The sequence below is a fragment of the Neophocaena asiaeorientalis genome, unplaced genomic scaffold (assembly GCF_003031525.2).
Source record: "Neophocaena asiaeorientalis asiaeorientalis breed wild unplaced genomic scaffold, Neophocaena_asiaeorientalis_V1.1 scaffold1189, whole genome shotgun sequence".
Classification (NCBI taxonomy): Eukaryota; Metazoa; Chordata; class Mammalia; order Artiodactyla; family Phocoenidae; genus Neophocaena; species Neophocaena asiaeorientalis.
In genome coordinates, this window is record NW_020175540.1 from 165,732 (window position 1) to 181,846 (window position 16,115).

Here is a 16,115-nt window from a genome sequence, read left to right on the forward strand (position 1 = left end):
GTAAAGCGGGGTGCCCCCAGAGGGCAGAGGCCAGCCGAGCCGGGGTAGTTGGAGGAGGCGGGTGGGGACACACTTGGGGGCGGAGCCGTAGAGGGTTGGGAGACCGTTGCTGAAAGTGTCAATAATGTGACGAGGGCGCTAGGCGGAGCTGAGAGTCACGTGACCAGCGAGGGTCACGTGGTGGGGCGTTACGGGCAGAGCGGGGGTGGGCTATTTCTAGTCACGTGACGTGGGGAGAGGTGGGCGGGGCGCTGGAGAGCCCTCGCGACGTCTGCGGCAGCTGCGGCGCCGGAGCCCGCGGCTTTGGGTCGCGCCCCACGGCCCGTCCCCAGCCCCCCCCCCCACACGCCGTCAACCCGCTGAGCCTTGTCTTTTTCCCTTTTGCACCTTTCTTACGCTGGGTCGGTCGCGTTGCTTGCGCGTCGGTTCGTGGGAGTGCGCAGGCGCGGCGGGGGCGATCAGCCCCGCTGGGTGGGCGGCGGAGCCCGGGAGCGCGCGGGCGAGACCATGGCGGGCAGCGGCGCTGGGGGCGGTGGTGTCGGGGAGACGAAGGTGATTTACCACCTGGATGAAGAAGAGACTCCCTACCTGGTGAAGATCCCCGTCCCCGCCGAGCGCATCACCCTCGGCGATTTCAAGAGCGTCTTGCAGCGGCCCGCGGGCGCTAAGTACTTTTTCAAGTCTATGGATCAGGATTTCGGGTGAGCGCGAGGCCTAGACTAGGAACGACGGGGGCTGTGCTTTTGTGGGTTGGGTAATTTTGAGGGTCACTGGTCTACTTTGGGACATGCTGGGATTTTCTGGGCTATAGTGGAGCACATCTTTACTATGCTCGTGTAGATTGGCTATCCCAGGACGGACAAGGTTATGTTTAGACAGATTGAGGCGTGCGGAACTGTAGGAGGACAGACTGGGATATAGTAAACCAGATTATAGAAGATTAGGCTATACTGGAATAGAGTGGGGCACACTGGTTTATTTTTGGGTGTTCTGGTCTGTGCTGAGGTAGATTGATCTCTCCGCTGGTAACTACATTGTGAGTAGTCCTGTAGCACACAGGCTATGTAGGGATATTGTGGACTCTGCTGGTGTAGATTGGGCTATACTGGGCAGGCTTGGGATGTTCTGTCCTATACTAAGGCAGACAGGATAGTTTGGGGACAGTCTAGTCCGTACTAACGCAGAGTGTTCTGTTGGGATGCCATTCTGGTCTCCAGCGGGTTCTATTGATTGATCTTAGTTTCTCTGGGGGCCTAGTTTTTATTGGGACACTCAATACAAGGGCAGACGGGGCTGACGGGGTCTGTACCAATACAGCTGGTACAGTCAGCTGTATTGGGATATTCTAGTCTATATTGGTGTAGACAGCTGCACGTGGTAGAATAGATTGGGCTACCCTGGGGTAATTTGGAACAGTCTGGGCAAGACCGGGACTTTAAATAATGCAGAGTAGGCCCTTTTGTGTTTATAGCCTTTGGGACTGTGCTCTCTTGGTCCTCAGTCTCAGCTCTTGAAGGGAGGCTGGATCAGGCTGGGATAGCCTGGGTTATAGGAAAGCTGAACAGACTGGGCTCTACCTAGAAACACTGTTGGACGTTGGGAAGGTGGTACTGTCTTGGGGGTTACCTTGGATTTCAATGTTCTATTTGTCAGCACTACAATCTGGGGTAGTTTATTCAACTTTTGTGCCTTGATTTCATCTGTGAAATGGAGTTAACCAGAGGAAAATGCTTAGTACAGGTGCATGGTACGTTCTTGGTGTGTGGTCATTGCCCTTATTAGCATTGAGTCTAATTCTTAAACTAGGTTATGATAATACAGGATAGAATCACTTGGAAGGCTGGACTGTGCTGAGACTGGATTATATTGTGAAGAATACAACGTTATGCTGAGACAGATTGGTAGTGCCTGGGTTGTGTTGTCACATTGATAATAGGTGGGATTGAGTTGACATATGTCCACATTCTTAGAACCATATTAGGCTAAAGGGTTAATCCGACCAGATATCCCAATTTGGGGGTGAGTGTGTGTGAGAGTCTGTTCAGGGCAGAGTGTGTCATAGTTTATACGTTTATTAGTTTAGCCAGCAGGTATTTGTTAATGCTTACGAAGTGTCAGGTACTTTGGTCTGTGGCCGGGGACATGGTGTTGAACAAAACAGGCATTGATGATTTCACTTGGTGATTGAAAAGAAGGTCCGTTGAAGGAACCCATGGGAGAGGTGACCCCCAGGACTGGGCTTTAGGGTCTGTCAGGAGGAGCAGATTGCTTAGTGCAGAGTTTGTGCCAGGTGAGGCACAGGAGAATGGGGATCTGGGCTTCACCTCTGCTTGGGAGCTCAGTCTAGTGAGGAGGTACTATTCTTTGGTCTAATGGGTATTTTCATCTAGGGGAAGACAGCACATTTGGACATCTCTCTGAAAGTGAGTTAGAGAAAACTAAGGAAAGCATAAAAGTAGAGATGTAGATGAGGACCAAAGCCTTTGGGGGAAGTTGTGTGAGGAATACGGTGAAAGTTGGAGGGAGGCTGCCTGCAAGGCTCCTAAGGTTAGATATTTGGGGCAGCTGGGACAACCTTACGGGAAGCCTTTGAAATTGGACTGAGAGGTTTGAATCAGACTCTAGGAAATCTCTGGAACAGCTCTGAGCCCCTGAGGATGAGCTGGGGAGAGAAGGAGAAATAAGGAAAGGGAATTGAGTTTGGTGATTTCTTAGGTGTGCGTGTTATAGCGTCAGAGAAGGGGACTTGGACAAGGTTGGAGAAAAGCAGCATCCTTGAGCTGGATGAAGATTGGGAGAAACTTCGAATGCGGGTGGGAATGGGGGAAGCCAGTCCAGTCTCACTGACCTTTATCTTGTCTCTTGGCAGGGTGGTGAAGGAAGAGATTTCAGATGACAATGCTCGCCTTCCCTGCTTCAACGGAAGGGTGGTATCCTGGGTAAGGGGCCCTGCCGGAGAGTCCCTCTGGCATTGCCAAGCTCCTCCAAGCCTCAGCCTGTGCCCGCCCCCTCTCAGTTGCCGGAAGCTCTGGCTCTTTGCCTCCTTACCTGTTTGTTTATTTGTTTGTTTTTGGCCGTGCCCTGTGCGGCCTTCCCGACAGGGATTGAACCTGGGCCTGCCGGTGATAGCGCCTAACCGCTGTACTGCCAGGGAACTCCCATCCTCCTTACCTGTTTGGAGAGCCAGCCAGCTGGAGCTCCTCAGCCTTCTCCTTCTGGAGCCTCTAATGCTTGCTGCTGCTTTTTTTGTGCTTTTCTCCGGGCTCTCTCAGGCGCCGTCCCCTTTTCTACTCTTTCCTCTTACTCTCATCTCACGTGCCTCTCATGTTCCTCATTGAGCCGTTTTCTTTTGTTGTTGTTCTTTTCAAATCACTTGCATCCTTCTAGTTAGTGTCATCAGAAAACCCCCAACCTGAGATGGCCCCCCCAGCCCACGAGCCTCGGACAGACCCGGTGCCTCCACCGCCACCTGTACCCCCTCTGCCACCGGAGAGGACCAGTGGCATTGGAGACTCCAGGCCTCCATCCTTCCAGTGAGTCCTTGGGATTCTTGAGTCCAGGGGAGGGAGGTGAGGAGGGAATCCAAGCCCCTTGGGAGGGGAAGCCGACGATTAGGAGCCTTGTCCCACTGACGCAGGTGGGAAACCCTCTCTGCCCATCTAGCCCTAACGTGTCTAGCAGCCGGGAAAATCTGGAGCCCGAGACAGAAACAGAGTCAGTGGTGTCTCTGAGGCGGGAGCGACCTCGCAGGCGAGACAGCAGTGAGCGCGGCGGTGAGGGGGGCCAGGCCTGGAGGCCGGCTAGACTGGGAGTTTGGGAGGGGTCGGCTCCGACCCAAAGCCCTGACAAGGGTGAGGAGCCCGAGTCCTGGTTCCTGAGGTTCCTGTTCTCCCTCAGCGGGGGGCCACCGTCCCAGCGGCCCCTCGAGGCTGGAGCGCCACCTGGCAGGGTACGAGAGCTCCTCCACCCTCATGACCAGTGAGCTGGAGAGCACCAGCCTGGGGGACTCGGATGAGGAGGACACCATGAGCAGGTGGGGCTCCGTAGGCCTCCCCGGGGTGCCCCCCCACCGCCACCCCGTCCTCTCCTTTGGCCCCGCGACCACCGCCCGGCCAGCTCCCCGCCCGACCTCCCGGCAGGTTCAGCAGCTCCACGGAGCAGAGCAGCGCCTCCCGCCTCCTCAAGCGCCACCGGCGGCGGAGGAAACAGCGGCCACCCCGCCTGGAGAGGGTGAGGGGCTTCTTGTGGGGCAGCTGGACCTCGGGGGAGCTGGGGGCGCGGGCCTTGGTTTCGGGGGTACAAGGACCAGACAGGGAGAATCCTGGGGCTTGTCCCGGCTTGTTGGAGGCAGTCCAGCTCCTTCCCCTTTACCCACCACAGGCCTCATCCTTCAGCAGCGTCACCGATTCCACCATGTCTCTCAACATCATCACAGTCACGCTCAACATGGGTATGGAGGGCGCCTGGGCCCTGGGGGCTGGGAGGACCTGGTCTCCAGGGTCCCTGGGAGGCATGAGGCTGGGCCTTCCTCTCGTCACCTGGCCTCCCTCCACAGAGAAGTACAACTTCCTGGGCATCTCCATCGTGGGTCAGAGCAACGAGCGGGGAGATGGAGGCATCTACATCGGCTCCATCATGAAGGGTGGGGCTGTGGCGGCTGATGGGCGCATTGAGCCCGGGGACATGCTTTTGCAGGTGAGCTGGGGCGGGGCCACCCGCTGACCCAGGCCGGGGCCCTCAGCCCCTCTCCCCCACCTTTGACCCACCGCCCCTCCTGCCAGGTGAACGACATGAACTTTGAGAACATGAGCAACGATGATGCGGTGCGGGTGCTGAGGGACGTCGTGCACAAGCCGGGGTGAGCCTTCGAGCTGGTCTCAGGTCCTTGGTTCTCTTTCTTTGCCTTTTCACCTTTCGTTTTATTACTTTAAAAAGTGGTAAAACATAATGCTCATCAGAAAGTACGTAATATGGGACTTCCCTGGCGGTCCAGTGGTTGGGACTCCGCGCTTCCACTGCAGGGGGCGAGGGTTCGGTCCTTGGTCGGGGAACTAAGATCCCGCATACCGCACGGCGCTGCCCCAAAAAAATACATAGAGCAAGAACGCGTAACAAGTGAGTCTGGAGTGAGTGGGTGTTTGCGTCGCCACCGCCTAGATCATGACCTAGAAGGTTTCTGACCCGGGGAGAGCCCCTCACAGTGTCCCTTCCCACTCCCTCCCTCCTCACTCCCCAAGGTAACCACTCTGCTGATGCTTTGGTCATCACCACGATGGTTTGCTTGGTCGTTGTTTCACCGGCCATACATGTGTTTTTGAACAACACAGTTTAGTTTTACCTGTTTTCGGACTTGCTCTGAATGGAACCATGCAGCGTATACTCACTTGAATTACTCAGCAGTGTGTTTTTAAGAGTTACCCGTGTTGGTGAGTCACCCGCATTGTGGAGCCTTCCACCATTACCTTCTCTGGCCCAGCCATGTCTGTGCTCCTTTTTTCTTTTCCTTTTTTTGTCCCTCACCTATTCTCATTCCAGGCTTCCCCACTCCTCAGGCCTCTCCCCTCACCCCAGCCTGACTGGCCTCCTCTTCCTCACAGCCCCATCGTGCTGACTGTAGCCAAGTGCTGGGATCCCTCTCCCCAGGCCTATTTCACTCTCCCCCGAAGTGAGTGATGCTCAGGGACCTGTAGCTGGGAGGACAGGGCGGGTGTGGATACCCTTGGCCTCCAGGCTACAGGGGGTGGGTGGGTGAGGGTCAAGCTGGGGCTGGGACAGGAGTCTGATTCGGGGAGGGACAGGGCTGGCTCTCTGGGACTGGGAAGTGACCATCTTGGTGGCCTTCGCTCTCCCAGATGAGCCCATCCAGCCGATTGACCCTGCTGCCTGGGTCTCACACTCTGCCGCGCTGACTGGCACCTTCCCAGCCTATCCAGGCTCTTCGTCCATGAGCACCATCACCTCTGGGTCCTCTCTTCCGGATGGTGAGCCCCAGGCCCACCTCATCCAGCCTCCCTGGAAGACCACCCAGTGTGGTGTGAATCCACCGCTCCTCTGTTTCTCCTTTGTCAGGCTGTGAGGGCCGGGGCCTCTCCATCCATACCGACATGGCATCTGTGACCAAGGCCATGGCAGCTCCAGAGTCTGGACTGGAAGTTCGGGACCGCATGTGGCTCAAGATCACCATCCCTAACGCCTTTCTGGGTACGGCTGGGCTCTGGGCAGGTGGTGTGGAGAGGAGGAGGCCACAGCTGGGAGTGGTCCAGGCAGGGGTGAGGCAGGAGCTGGGGAGGAGAACCTGAGGCCTTTCTTTGCCCTGGGCGATCCAGGCTCGGACGTGGTTGACTGGCTCTACCATCACGTGGAGGGCTTTCCTGAGCGGCGGGAGGCCCGAAAGTATGCCAGCGGGCTGCTCAAGGCAGGCCTTATCCGGCACACTGTGAACAAGATCACCTTCTCTGAGCAGTGCTATTATGTCTTTGGAGACCTCAGTGGCGGCTGTGAGAGTTGTGAGTGCCCCTGTCCCAGCCCAGGGAGAGCGGATCTGGCTGCCTCATCCTGCCTCTCCAACCCCAGGCCTAAGGGCCACCGTGGACGCCAAGCAGCGTGCGTCCTGCGCTGGGCCCTGTGCTGGCTGGTGACACGTGTGGGGGCTGACGTCCCCCTGTGTTCTGCCAGAGGAGCTGTGCGCCACGTGCAGGGTTGTGTCTGCTGGTGGGGAGGGCGGCTTTTCCTGAGTCACATAGAAGCACGTGGGACTAGTGGTGGCCCTGGCCGAGTTCCTGCCCTGATGGCTGTGGCTGGTGGGACATTTCCTGTCCGAGGCCTTCGTTTTAACCCCCATCGTGGATGGTTGTGGGGAAACGGTTCCCAGTTCCTTTTCATTCGATGTCTTGGGGTGCTGGCTTCTTAAAGCAGTGATCCTGGGTCTTTCTCTTGCCTTCCAGACCTAGTCAACCTGTCTCTGAATGACGATGGCTCCAGTGGCGCTTCGGACCAGGACACCTTGGCTCCTTTGCCCGGGGCCACGCCCTGGCCCCTGCTGCCCACCTTCTCCTACCAGTACCCAGCCCCGCATCCATACAGTCCCCAGCCCCCACCCTACCACGAGCTCTCGTCCTACACCTACGGTGGAGGCAGTGCCAGCAGCCAGCACAGTGAGGGTAAGTCACCGCCAGATCCCCATACAGCTGGGGCCTGGACATGGGCACCAAGGTGAAGCCAGGGAGCAGAGGCTGGAGCGGGGACTGGGGAGGCCAAGGGACCCTGGGCTGGGGCTCAGTTGCTCCCATCCCCTCTCCCCCCACAGGGAGCCGGAGCAGTGGGTCGACACGAAGCGATGGGGGGGTGGGGCGCACAGGGAGGCCTGAGGAGCGGGCCCCTGAGTCCAAGTCTGGCAGCGGCAGTGAGTCTGAGCCTTCCAGCCGGGGCGGCAGCCTTCGGCGGGGCGGGGAACCTGGTGGGACTGGTGATGGGGGCCCTCCCCCATCCAGGGGCTCATCAGGAGGTGCTCCCAATCTCCGAGCCCACCCAGGGCTCCATCCCTATGGCCCACCTCCTGGCATGGCCCTCCCGTATAACCCCATGATGGTGGTCATGATGCCCCCTCCCCCACCCCCTGTCCCTCCTGCAGTGCAGCCTCCGGGGGCCCCTCCAGTCAGAGACCTGGGCTCCGTGCCCCCAGAGCTGACAGCCAGCCGCCAAAGCTTCCACATGGCCATGGGCAACCCCAGTGAGTTCTTTGTGGATGTTATGTAGAGCGCGTGGTGGGGCCATGTTGGATCTCCAGCCTTGGCCTGTCAGTGCTTGGTGCTCCTGTCCTGTGATTGGGTGTCTTGTCAGTCACGTGCTCATTACTCCTCTGGTGCCTGGACTCAGCCTGTCCTGGGGGCTGCTGCCTGCTGTGAGGTTGTTGCCACTGTGACTCTTTCCAGCAGTGCCTGGTTCCTCCCCCTTCCCTCAGGGGTCAACAAGGGACCTTTGATTATTTTTAGCTTTATTGTTTTTTATAAGCCTTTTGGGGGGTTAAAATAGACTTTTTTACATTTTTGGGACTATTTTTTTACTAGACGTTTTCTCTTTTGTATGAAGAATCCCTGTCTCCTGGGCCCCTTCTTCTAACCCCAAAATGTGATGTCCTACTCCATTTGCCCAGTCAGCTCTGTCCTGCGCAGGGTGGGAGGGTGGTCAGTCGGTGGTACCCTGGGAAGTGGAAGGGGGTTGGCTCCCCTAGACAGCAGTCAAAGAAAGCTGGGGTATTTGGTATTTGGGGGCTGTGTAGCTGCTTTTGTTACTCTATTTATTTTAGTCACTTGTATAAAACACCAAATAAAGCAATAGGGGCAAACTCCCCGTGCCTCTGGCTCCTTTCTTTGGGAGGGAGGCAGGCAGCGAGGGAAAGGACAGAGGTGCGGCAGCAGGGCACGACTTGTTAGAGACTTCATTTGTGAGGCGGTAAGCACTCCCTCTGAGAGTAGGCACCGTGCTGGGCTGACACCCCCTTCAAGGCAGAACCAGGATCAGCACAGAAGGGGCCTGGGCTTGGGCTTGGGAGAAGGCATCTTCTGGGCCAGGCCCTAGCTGGGAGTATTCAGAAGCCAAGGGGGTTGCTGGTGACCACGCCCCCCCGCTCCACCAAGGCCTTGGAGATGCTTTTGAAGTTACGGAAGAGTTCCTGCTGCTGGGGGTCAGACTGCAGAGCAGCCATGTTCTCCCGGATCCGGGCGGCAGCCTGGGGAGGGGGAAGGAGGAGTCAGGCCCGTGCCTCGAGGGCCCCCCTGCCGCCCCCCCGTACTTGGTAGCCCTGGATCTCACCTCAGTACACCAGCTGTCACAGAGCATTTTCTCATGCTGGGCTGTGGGGTGGCCCTCACTCAGGGCCCTTGAGGCCCTGGGGGGAAGTAGGAGGAAACCAATCTGGGCTGTGAGCCTGGCCCAGGACCCCCAGTGCCCCCACTGCAGCTCAGGCCTCCCCCACTGCCTCCTCACCTGGACAGAACCACCACCATGGCATAGAGGTCAATGGCACTGTCTGCCAGACGCTGCAGCAGAAACTGTTCGTCTGTCAGGTAGATGGGATGCGGTTGGGGGGTGGTTAGTCGGAGGGAAAGGAAAGTGGGGGGCGGGAACGGGGTAGAGCTCACTCACTGACAATCTCCTTCTTGTGTTTTATCAGCTTGGTCTCCACCACTGCAGCAAACTGCTCCAGAGCCTGCACTGCCTAAAGAGATGGGGAAGGTGCCCGGGGCTCAGAGTGGGGCCCAGCCCTGTCAGTCTTCGACGCAGACTGTCCCCCCACCTTGACCACTTACTCACCAGCTCACCACTCCGACTCAGTTCCTGGTGGATGGTGCCGCTGAGACTCAGGCCACTGCCCAGCCCTGCCCGCCTTAGAGAAAGGGGAAGGGTGACTGGTTAGTTGCCATACCCTGCCCTACCCCGCCCCGCCCTGCTCTGCCCTGGCCCCGGCCCCTAAGCTTACCGCCTCAGCTGTTTGCTTGCCTCTCCCAGCAGGAGGCTAGCATTCCCAAAAGGGTTCTTTAGAGCATTGCCAAGCCCCGAGAGTTCCTTTCCTTTGTCCTGTGGGGGGAGGAGGGTCCAATAGTCAGGACTCCGCTGTCCTGCCCAGCTCCTCCCCCCATTTCTCCTCCCTCTTACCATACAGCCCTGCAGAGCCACGAACAGCCGGAGAATGTCATTCGTCCCTTCAAAGATCCGGAAGATGCGAAGATCTCGGAGCACACGCTCTACCCCAGGCTCCTGCCACAGGGGAAGACAGATCATACACCCCTGCTGGACGTGCCACCTCCTCCTCCTGGCCCGCTGCAGCCGGCCTGGGCAGAGAAGTGTTCTGTACCTTCATGAAGCCCATGCCCCCCATGATTTGGATGCAGTCATCTGTCACCTTCCAGGCTGCCTCCTAGGGACAAAGAAAACACCCAAAATTGGGTTTGGAGCCAAGCTCCCAAACCGGGCTCTCCCTCCCCACAGGCCTGGGACCTCACCGAGCCAAAGATCTTGCTGATGGCAGCCTCTATCTGGAAGTCTGTGGATCCCTGGTCCATGTTGGCACTCACCATGTACGCCATGGACTGAGGTTGGGACACGGGAAGGGAAATGGAAAAGGGCTGCATCAGACTCGACCTGATCACCCACATCTACAAGACTGGGTCTGCCCTGGCGCCCTGTGGCCCTTGCCTTCACCTTCCAATGCCATGTGTCAGGCATGTCCAAATATTTGGTTCCCTGGTCAGTTCGTCAGGGGCTTGCAGGCATTTGACTTCTTGAAAGGGGTGAAGAAGGAATAAGGGTGGGGTGGGGTAGACCAAATTTCAGGGACCTCTGGAAGCACCTCGGCAGAACAGCATGGCTCTCTCCATCCTGCGGAAGCTGAGCTGACTATGCCTCCCCGCATCCCCTAGGGCATTGGTGTAAAGCTGGAGACCCACTGCCCCAGGTGCTGCTGGGGGTTGTAGTCTGACCCAACCGGGAAGAAGGCCTCAGGGCTCTGGGGAGGGGGGTGGCCCTCACCTCAGTGACATATTGCAGCATAGCCATCCGGGCCAACTTCTCCTGGATCATCCCAAAGTTGTGAATTTTTTCCCCAAACTGGGTACGATTAGCAGCGTGATCCACCTGGAAGAGGGCACGTGTGTCCCACTTGTGGTTCTCTAGTCTCCTCTTTCCGGGAGAGAGGCTGGGCTGTGCTGGGATGGGTGGGCTTTGGCCACAGCCAAGAGTTCAGTCCAGGCTGGGTGGAGACCTAAGCTATCAAGTCTGGAGCTGTTGGCAGGGGAGGGGCCTCTGGTGGAGGGAGGGCTTGCAAGAGACCAGGGACACATGGAAAGGGAGACAGTGTGTCTTAGGCTTAGATTCAGGCCAGCTAGGGACTCAGGCAGGGTACTCACCGCCTTAGCAATGATGCCCTTCATGGTGCCTGCCATGGCTGCGGCCATGCCAAACCTTCCGTTGTTGAGAATGTGCATGGCGACCTTGAAGCCGCCCCCCACCTCACCCAGTACGTTCTCTGACGGCACCTGTACTCCATCAAAGTGCACCTCTGCCGTGTTTGAGGCCTTGATGCCCATCTTCTTCTCAGGGGGCCCGCTGTGACAGACAGGGTGGAGAAGTTGCCACTGGGTGTGTGTGGGTGAGCCATTCATTATGAGCCAGCCTGTAAGAGGAGCAGGCAGCAGTCCCTGGCATGCCCAGAGGGCTGAGGAGGCCCGGCTCTATCCTGCTGTCGTGTGATGGGCTCAGTGGTTGCTGAAGCCAAACTTTAGGTCAGTTGTATGCATACTAGGCCTAAAAGGAACATGCCGTCCAAATGCTCTGGCTTTTGCACCCATCCCCAGAGTGACCTGTGACAGCCATCTGCCCTGGAACTCAGTACTGCCCCCTCCCTGGCTCTACCTCTTTCTCCCCAGCCCACTCACTTGGTGACACCTCCAAAGCTCCTCTCCACCACAAAAGCTGTTATCTTCTCCTTCATGGCCCCCGTGGCTGTGTCTTTAACTGGTGTCTTGGCAAAGACCGTGAAGATATCCGCTAGGCCTCCATTACTGTGGAAAAGTGAGAGGCAGTCAGGATGGAGCAGTGGGGCCTGGACGTGGGCAGAGGTGGAGAGGAGGGAAAAGTGGGAGAAGAGTGCCTGATCCAAATCTTGCTTCCACTGAGGGTATAGTATCTTCCACAGGGGCTAGGCACAGCTGAGGTTCGGATAGAGGCTGCATCTGATCCACTTGAGGGCTCAGTTAGACAGAAAGCGGCAATAGTCTCCCCTGTTGGAGAGAGAGCTCCTTTACACTGGGTTCTGATGGGCAGGAAAGGCCCTTTAGTGCCCACCCACACACACAGGCATTCCCCCTTAACGCTTCTGGCGATATTCAGCGTCTTCGTATCTCCCCACCAGCACACTGCAATGTCTACCCAGCATCTCGCCCAGCCAACACGCCCAGCTGTGTGGTGATCCAAGTACCACGCGGCCTAATTTGTGCCAGGCCCAGGACACTCCCGATCTCTGGGTCTCCTAGGGCTGCCTCACCAGATGCCAGTTTGGGGAGGTATTTTTCTTTCTGGGCCTTTGTGCCGAAGAGCAGGATGCCTTTGAAACCGATGCTCTGATGGGCCCCCAGGACGATGGCCAGGCCGAGGTCATGCATGCCCACGATCTCCACCAAGCGGGCATACTGGAGGGGAAACAGGCATCTGGGGCTGTAACTGGCTACGTGGGGACCTGCCCTTAGCAGGAAAGCGTGGGCAGCAGGGCAGAGCCCGACCTGGGCATCCCTGCAGAGAGAGTGGGCAGAGCAAGTGGGGCCACCGCAGAAGGACACTGGCAGGTCTATTCCAGGTCTCGGTGGGAGGTTGGTTCCCTACACTATCCTCAGGCAGTCCCCACCTTAGCGATTCATTAGGACTTGGGACCCTGGTTGAGGTCCATGGCCCTTGGGAACTGCAAGTAGTTTGGTGGTAAGAGTCAACATCCCACAGGCCCCCAGGGCAGCTCTTGGCAGAGACCTTAGCTCCAGGGGTGAGGTGTAGACTGGGACACTGGAGGTGACCGAGGGAGCTCCCTCACCTGGGTGTTGCAGAGACCCACACCACCCAGTTCGCTGGGCACTTGCAGACCAAAGGCCCCCAGCTCCTTGAGACCCTGCATAGTGGTCTCCTCCACTTGCTCCAGCATGTCATTCTTGGCAGGATCGTTCACCTCCTGGGGAAGGCACAGGATCTCATATCCAGGCTCCTGTTAAGCTCCTTATCCTCTTTCCCACCCCATCAGGGACCAAGCTCTATTCCTCAGGCTGGCATTGCTCACCTCAAAGAATCGGGACACAGGCCCCACCAGCTCTTTAAGAAACTGTGTCTGGTCCTCGTTGAGCACTGCAGGGATTGGAGTGGCAAGAGGGACGGGCAGGTCAGGCCAGGCGAGGCGGTCAGGGGAAGACGCCCCATCCCTATCCAGTTCCGCCTATCCGTTTCCTTACCAGAGGGGTATGGGAACACCTGATCAGTGGTGAGCTGGCCTTTGAACATCCCCACAGCAAAGGACTTAGATTCCTGCACAGGGAGAAGGGAGTTTCAGGGAGCAGTGTGGGGTGGGCCTGTCCCTGTCTTAGCTCCTCCCGGGCTCGAGCCACATACCGGCTTGGCCCGTTTTTCCCTGGTCGAAGCCTCAGAAGAGAGAGAATCGGACTTCTCCACAGCCGCCTGGGGAAAGGGATGGTTAGTGAGGCCGGGGAAGGGGATTCCAAAGTACCAAGGAAAGCAGAGGGGAAGAGCTGGGTGCCAGGGGAGGGCGCATCCGCCACCTTTCCCCTAGTTTCATCTTCAGGGCACCCTGGGCTGCCCTTTCCCCTACTTTCGGCGCCAGGGCGATCGGCAGGTGACTGGGACCAAGAAGGAGACCCCTGCCGGCGGCGGGGAGGTGGGAGCCGAGGCGGCTTCCCGCTCTCATACTCTCGAAGGTGGCCGTCACTTACCTGGGCGGCCCCACTGGCATAAGGTCGCCAGGCGAGGCCGGGCCGGGGCTGCCCAAGGAGCGCACTGGACCGCGAGCTGTGGGGAGTAAGGGTTCAGTCCTGGCCCGGTGTCCGGGCCCACTGCCCCCTTACCCCCTGTCATACACACACCTCCCGCTCCCCAACCTCAGTAGCTGCCGCCCCATGCTCGGCGCTATCCTCGCCGCCTGCATCACCGAACCGCTCCGACCGCTGCTACCCTGAGCGTTGACTTAGCGCTCTCGCCGGGTTAGCCAAAGTCTGGTCCTCCAGCCTTGCCTCATCCTCCACAATGCACCGGGAGGCGGTGGGCGGGGTTTCCGGCCGCTGGGGCATGCTGGGGGCTGTAGTTCCGGAGCGCCACCGAACCCCTGCATTCTGGTTGACCTAGGGTCATTTCCAAACGTCCCTTGTCTCCCCCAAACTCCTTCATCTCGCCTGTCCGAACTGGAGTGTAGCCCTCAGAAGGGGTGATGAGATAGGCTGAGACGGAAGACTGAGGAACTTAGGCGGTTGCAGCCAGAGGGATGGAGGGTAGACTGAAGGGAGGACTTCCCAGGTGGAATTAGAAGGGAGAGGTGGGAAGACATAAACGTAACATAGATGCCAGAGGCAGAGGCATGGAAAGAGGACTCTTTGGGGTTCCTCGTGAAATCCGTCTCCACCAACACAAAACAGAGGGAAATAGTGGGGTGCGGTTAGAATGGGCATCATCAGAAAATCTACAAACAACAAATGCTGGAGAGGGTGTGGAGAAAAGGGAACCCTCTTGCACTATTGGTGGGAATGTAAATTGATACAGCCACTATGGAGAACAGTATGAAGTATCCTTAAAAAACTAAAAATAGAACTACCCTATGACCCAGCAATCCCATTACTGGGCATATACCCTGAGAAAACTATAATTGAAAAAGACACATGCACCCCCATGTTCATTGCAGCACTATTTACAATAGCCAGGTCATGGGAACAACCTAAATGCCCGTCAACAGACAAATGGATAAAGAAGATATGGTACATATATACAATGGAATATTACTCAGCCATAAAAAGGAACAAAATCGGGTCACTTGTAGAGACATGTGGATCTAGAGACTGTTTTACAGAGTGAAGTAAGTCAGAAAGAGAAAAACAAATATCGTAAATTAACACATATATGTGGAATCTAGAAGAATGGTACAGATGAACCGTTTGCAACGCAGAAATAGAGACACAGATGTAGAGAACAAACGTATGGACACCAAGGGGGGAAAGGGGTGGGGAGCGGGGGTGTTGGTGGCGGGATGAATTGGGAGATTGGGATTGACATGTATACACTGATGTTTATAAAATAGATAGCTAGTAAGAACCTGTTGTATAAAAAAATAAATAAATTTAATTTAATTTAAAAAAATAGTGGGGTGGGTGACTCAAGGTGGGTGTGAATGGCTCAGGCATATTATCCTGAGACGACAGAGTTGTCACTAACTCTGGAAACACCAAAATTTTCACAGTAGGAAGGACCCCGAGGTTTGCTGCCTCCCCCTTAGGGCCTCTGAAACCTTCCTGAACATCTCTCTGCACCCTCTCTTGTTCTTTCCTGAGACCATGTGCTCAGGGCAGCCCTCTGGACCTCTGGGCAGATGGATTCTTCCCAGTCCTGAGAGGAACTGTAGGAATTCTCACGTCCCGTCCTCTTCACACACACACACACACACACACACACACACACACGTACATCTATCTACTCTGGGTCAAGAAGTCCCAGGTAATTTATGCCCCTCTTTTTGCCATTCTCACTGGGGACAGGCCCCAGGAGGAGAGAGTGACAGCTTCCCCTCCTTTTGAGCTGTAAGAGCAGAGCCCCTTGGGGGTGGCCCTCTTCCCTGGTCCTCAGGAAAATGTTGTGGTCATGCCTGGCTTTGGGGAGAGGGGCCGGTGTGTGAGGGGGAAGGTGGTGGTGGCGGTGGTGCCTGGGGACCTGGGAAGAATGGAATGGTGGGCGGCTCAAGCCTGCCAACTTTACCTGACAGCTCAGGCTGGGTGGGGAGAAGACAGCTCAGCTCTGATCCGGTGGATTAGAGAGATTAAAGTGAGAGAAGAGAGAGATGTCTGAGGGACCAGGACCAAGAGGTGAAAAACAGGAGTCCTTGTGAAGGAGAGGCCTGGGGGCTGGTGGGGGGCTGGGACCCAGGGATCCTTCTCCCTGGACCTTTCCAGAGAGTCGGGTGAGAGGGCAAAGGCTGGGGAAGAGGAGGTGAGTGTGTTGGTCCCTCAATCTCATCCTTGTCCCAATCCCCCCTCACTTGCATTTCACCAGCTCCCAGGTCAGCCCTCTGGCTCCTGGCCCCCCCACTATTGCGATGGGCACCCCCTCTCCTCACGGTGCTGCACAGTGACCTCTTCCAGGCCTTGCTGGGTGAGTCGCCCCAGTTTTCTGGGGGGCGGTGGAGGAAAGGGCTGGCCTGTGCCTGTGAGGGCAATTACTGAACTTGGGGGCTGGTTCGGAGCCTGGAGATCATTTGGTACAAACAGGAGCCCCGGGCAGGGGTCATCCGTCAGCATCCAGTCCACCAGCCTTGGCTAAAGGAGTTCCTCTGTCCTTACCAGGCAGGTGGCGGAGAGGTGATGGCAGGG

At 57.2% G+C, this 16,115-nt stretch overlaps 2 protein-coding genes across 7 annotated transcripts; one reads left to right on the forward strand and one right to left on the reverse strand.

Moving 5' to 3' along the window:
- Positions 1-269: 269 nt before the first annotated feature.
- On the forward strand, positions 270-8,347 carry DVL2 (dishevelled segment polarity protein 2). Of its 5 annotated transcripts, none has more exons than XM_024731338.1 (15): positions 270-701; positions 2,870-2,939; positions 3,388-3,533; positions 3,664-3,773; positions 3,898-4,033; positions 4,140-4,230; positions 4,381-4,450; positions 4,556-4,695; positions 4,782-4,858; positions 5,553-5,665; positions 5,853-5,981; positions 6,070-6,201; positions 6,327-6,506; positions 6,945-7,160; positions 7,307-8,347. In XM_024731338.1, the coding sequence occupies exons 1-15, from the start codon at positions 508-510 to the stop codon at positions 7,753-7,755; spliced, it is 2,253 nt and encodes a 750-aa protein (XP_024587106.1). In that variant the 5' UTR covers positions 270-507; the 3' UTR covers positions 7,756-8,347. The 5 variants fall into 5 exon arrangements, with proteins under 5 accessions (XP_024587106.1, XP_024587108.1, XP_024587107.1 ...); XM_024731340.1 differs by having other exon boundaries at positions 5,598-5,665; XM_024731339.1 differs by having other exon boundaries at positions 3,664-3,761.
- Positions 8,280-13,783, reverse strand: ACADVL (acyl-CoA dehydrogenase very long chain). 2 transcript variants are annotated; one of them, XM_024731343.1, is made up of 20 exons: positions 13,632-13,744; positions 13,482-13,557; positions 13,144-13,209; positions 12,987-13,059; positions 12,818-12,882; positions 12,578-12,712; positions 12,041-12,185; positions 11,648-11,777; positions 11,433-11,558; positions 10,905-11,103; positions 10,528-10,632; positions 10,002-10,088; positions 9,854-9,916; positions 9,655-9,756; positions 9,479-9,576; positions 9,313-9,385; positions 9,145-9,217; positions 8,986-9,058; positions 8,812-8,887; positions 8,280-8,728 (listed from the first exon to the last, which is right to left on the reverse strand). In XM_024731343.1, exons 1-20 carry the CDS (start codon positions 13,691-13,693, stop codon positions 8,588-8,590), a joined length of 1,968 nt encoding a protein of 655 aa, XP_024587111.1. In that variant the 5' UTR covers positions 13,694-13,744; the 3' UTR covers positions 8,280-8,587. The 2 variants fall into 2 exon arrangements, with proteins under 2 accessions (XP_024587111.1, XP_024587112.1); XM_024731344.1 differs by having other exon boundaries at positions 8,423-8,728; positions 13,647-13,783.
- Positions 13,784-16,115: the final 2,332 nt, after the last annotated feature.